The sequence below is a fragment of the Plecotus auritus genome (assembly GCF_963455305.1).
Source record: "Plecotus auritus genome assembly, chromosome: 3".
Classification (NCBI taxonomy): domain Eukaryota; kingdom Metazoa; phylum Chordata; class Mammalia; order Chiroptera; family Vespertilionidae; genus Plecotus; species Plecotus auritus.
Genome location: NC_137772.1, coordinates 174,725,172 through 174,727,229, shown reverse-complemented (window position 1 = coordinate 174,727,229; position 2,058 = coordinate 174,725,172). Strand labels below are relative to the sequence as shown.

Below are 2,058 nucleotides of genomic sequence, written 5' to 3'. Positions count from 1 at the left end.
GGGAGGGGTGCTAAGGGAGAAATGGTTGGGGTGGAGGAGGGGTCTTGCCGATGGTCCTGGAGCAGCTAGGTAGTAGCCAGGATTGGCAGGAAGCGTTTGCACAGTTTTCTCATTCCGAGCCGCTTTGGCCATGTGATAGTTCATGACAGGTTTTGTGATGTCCTGCCCTTGATCTCTGAGGAATCGGAGAACCCAGGGGTTTGGAGATGGGGAAAGCCCATCCCCAGCAAGTCCTTAATGATGTGTGAGACCTACTTGGCCTGCAGTCTGGGGGACCTTTTCTCTTAGCTGGCCATCAGCTGATCTCTTCTGAGTTGGTTGACACATGTGTTTGCTAGCAGTGACTTTATTGTATTCTTTTGTTAATGATAGTTTTTTTCCATTGATTTTTAGAGAGTGGAAGGGAGGGAGGTGGGGAGAGAGAGAAACATTGATGTGAGAAAGACACATCAATTGGTTGCCTCCCACATGTGTCCTGACGGGGGCCAGGGAATGAACCTGCAACCCAGGTACATGCCCTTGACTGAGAATCAAACCCCTGACCCTTTGGTGTGTGGATCAACGCTCTAACCACTGAGCAGCACTGGCTAGGGCAGCAGTGACTTTGTTTTAAAGAGCTCAAGGTTGCTACAGGTTTCTCAGGAGACCTGGGCAGGAGGGTCTTCCCTCCATTCCAGCTTCCCCAGACTCCTTTTCTGCAGCCAGGCTGCACCATTCTCCCACACTGGCTTGGCTGTGGGCTATCCAGCTGGCAGCAAACTCCCTTAGGTGGACAGGACAATAACATCTCCATCCTTTTGGCATTGGGATTTCCCAGAGGTAGGGGCTGATTTTCTCAAGTTCAGAACCCAAGCTTTGGTGACTCAAATCTGCTTTCCCATTGGTCTGTACCTCTTCTTGCCCTCTGGGGCCTGCACAAAGGAACAGGGGTATGCCTTAAAGTCCCCCTAGCCTCCTTCTCCCTGTGTGGGACCAAGGAGGCACTGGCCTGCTGTCCAGCCCCTGGAGGCTGCCAAAGGGAAGGAAGGATAGGCATCACTCAGGTCTTAGAGGCTGTCATTTACTAGCATCTCCTGTTCCTGTGGCACCTGGGCCATCTGAGCAGAAGGCCCAGAAATGGGGATGGCCCTTGCTCCTGCTTAGGTGCCCCTGCCCCAGCCAGCACCTGAGATGGGGTCTGGAAGATCTTTCTCAGGGTTCTGAGGAAGGTACTAGCTCAACTTCCTTTGCCAAAGGGGAGGGGGAGCCTTGGGGACAGGTTCCTGGGTTTTGCTTGTTGGGAGCATAGGCCAGATTCGCATGCGTAGGTGTGGGGGCTTGGAGACAAGAAGATATAACCCCTGGCCTGGAAGTCTGGGCCATAGTCTACGCTGGGGGAGCCCTTTGTCTGGCCTGAGTGCTTTGCGCAAGGGGTGGGGGTGTAGGACGGCTGGGATCCGCCCCTTAGTTCCCTCCCAGATGCAGTCCTCCGCCTGCAGCCGGGGCTCCCACACGTCTGAGGGTCCTGCGCGTATCTGGGCACATCTGAGCAGCCGAGGGGAAGCATGAACGCCTCGCAGGCAGCCAGAGCTGCCTGGCTGAGCTGCTGCAACCAGTCAGGGGTGCAGCTGGGACTCCCCGAAGGGCCGCGCCCCGTGCAGGCAGCGGTGCTGGGCGTGCTGTCACTGCTGGTACTCTGTGGGGTCCTCTTCCTGGGAGGCGGCCTCCTCCTGCGCGCTCAGGGCCTGAGGGCTCTGTTGGCCCAAGGGCAGCACGCATCCCCAGAGGCTGAGCCCGGCAGCGAAGACTCCTAGGCACCCCAGCTCCTAGGCATCCAGCTGCGCTTGGGGTTGCCTTGTCCAGGCAGCCCTAGAGCTGGGCACAGTTGAGCTGGGTGCATGACTGCGAGGGAGGGAGCTGCCGCGGTGCCGGTGCGGGTCAGAAGTGCGCTGAGGACTGCTGCAGAGCCAGCGGCTCGGGTTCCTCCTTCACTGAGGCCGCGGGTGCACAGGTGAGAGACTGGGCCGAGGGGGGCAGTCACATCAGCTCTTCAGGTCTCTGGTTCTGCCTCAGGAAGTC

At 57.9% G+C, this 2,058-nt stretch overlaps 1 protein-coding gene across 1 annotated transcript; it reads left to right on the top strand.

Annotated features, from left to right (window-relative positions):
- Positions 1–1,544: 1,544 nt before the first annotated feature.
- Positions 1,545–1,793, top strand: SMIM41 (small integral membrane protein 41; the record flags this gene model as incomplete). The annotated part of the gene is made up of 1 exon (XM_080659289.1): positions 1,545–1,793. One exon carries the CDS (start codon positions 1,545–1,547, stop codon positions 1,791–1,793), a length of 249 nt encoding a protein of 82 aa, XP_080515415.1.
- Positions 1,794–2,058: the final 265 nt, after the last annotated feature.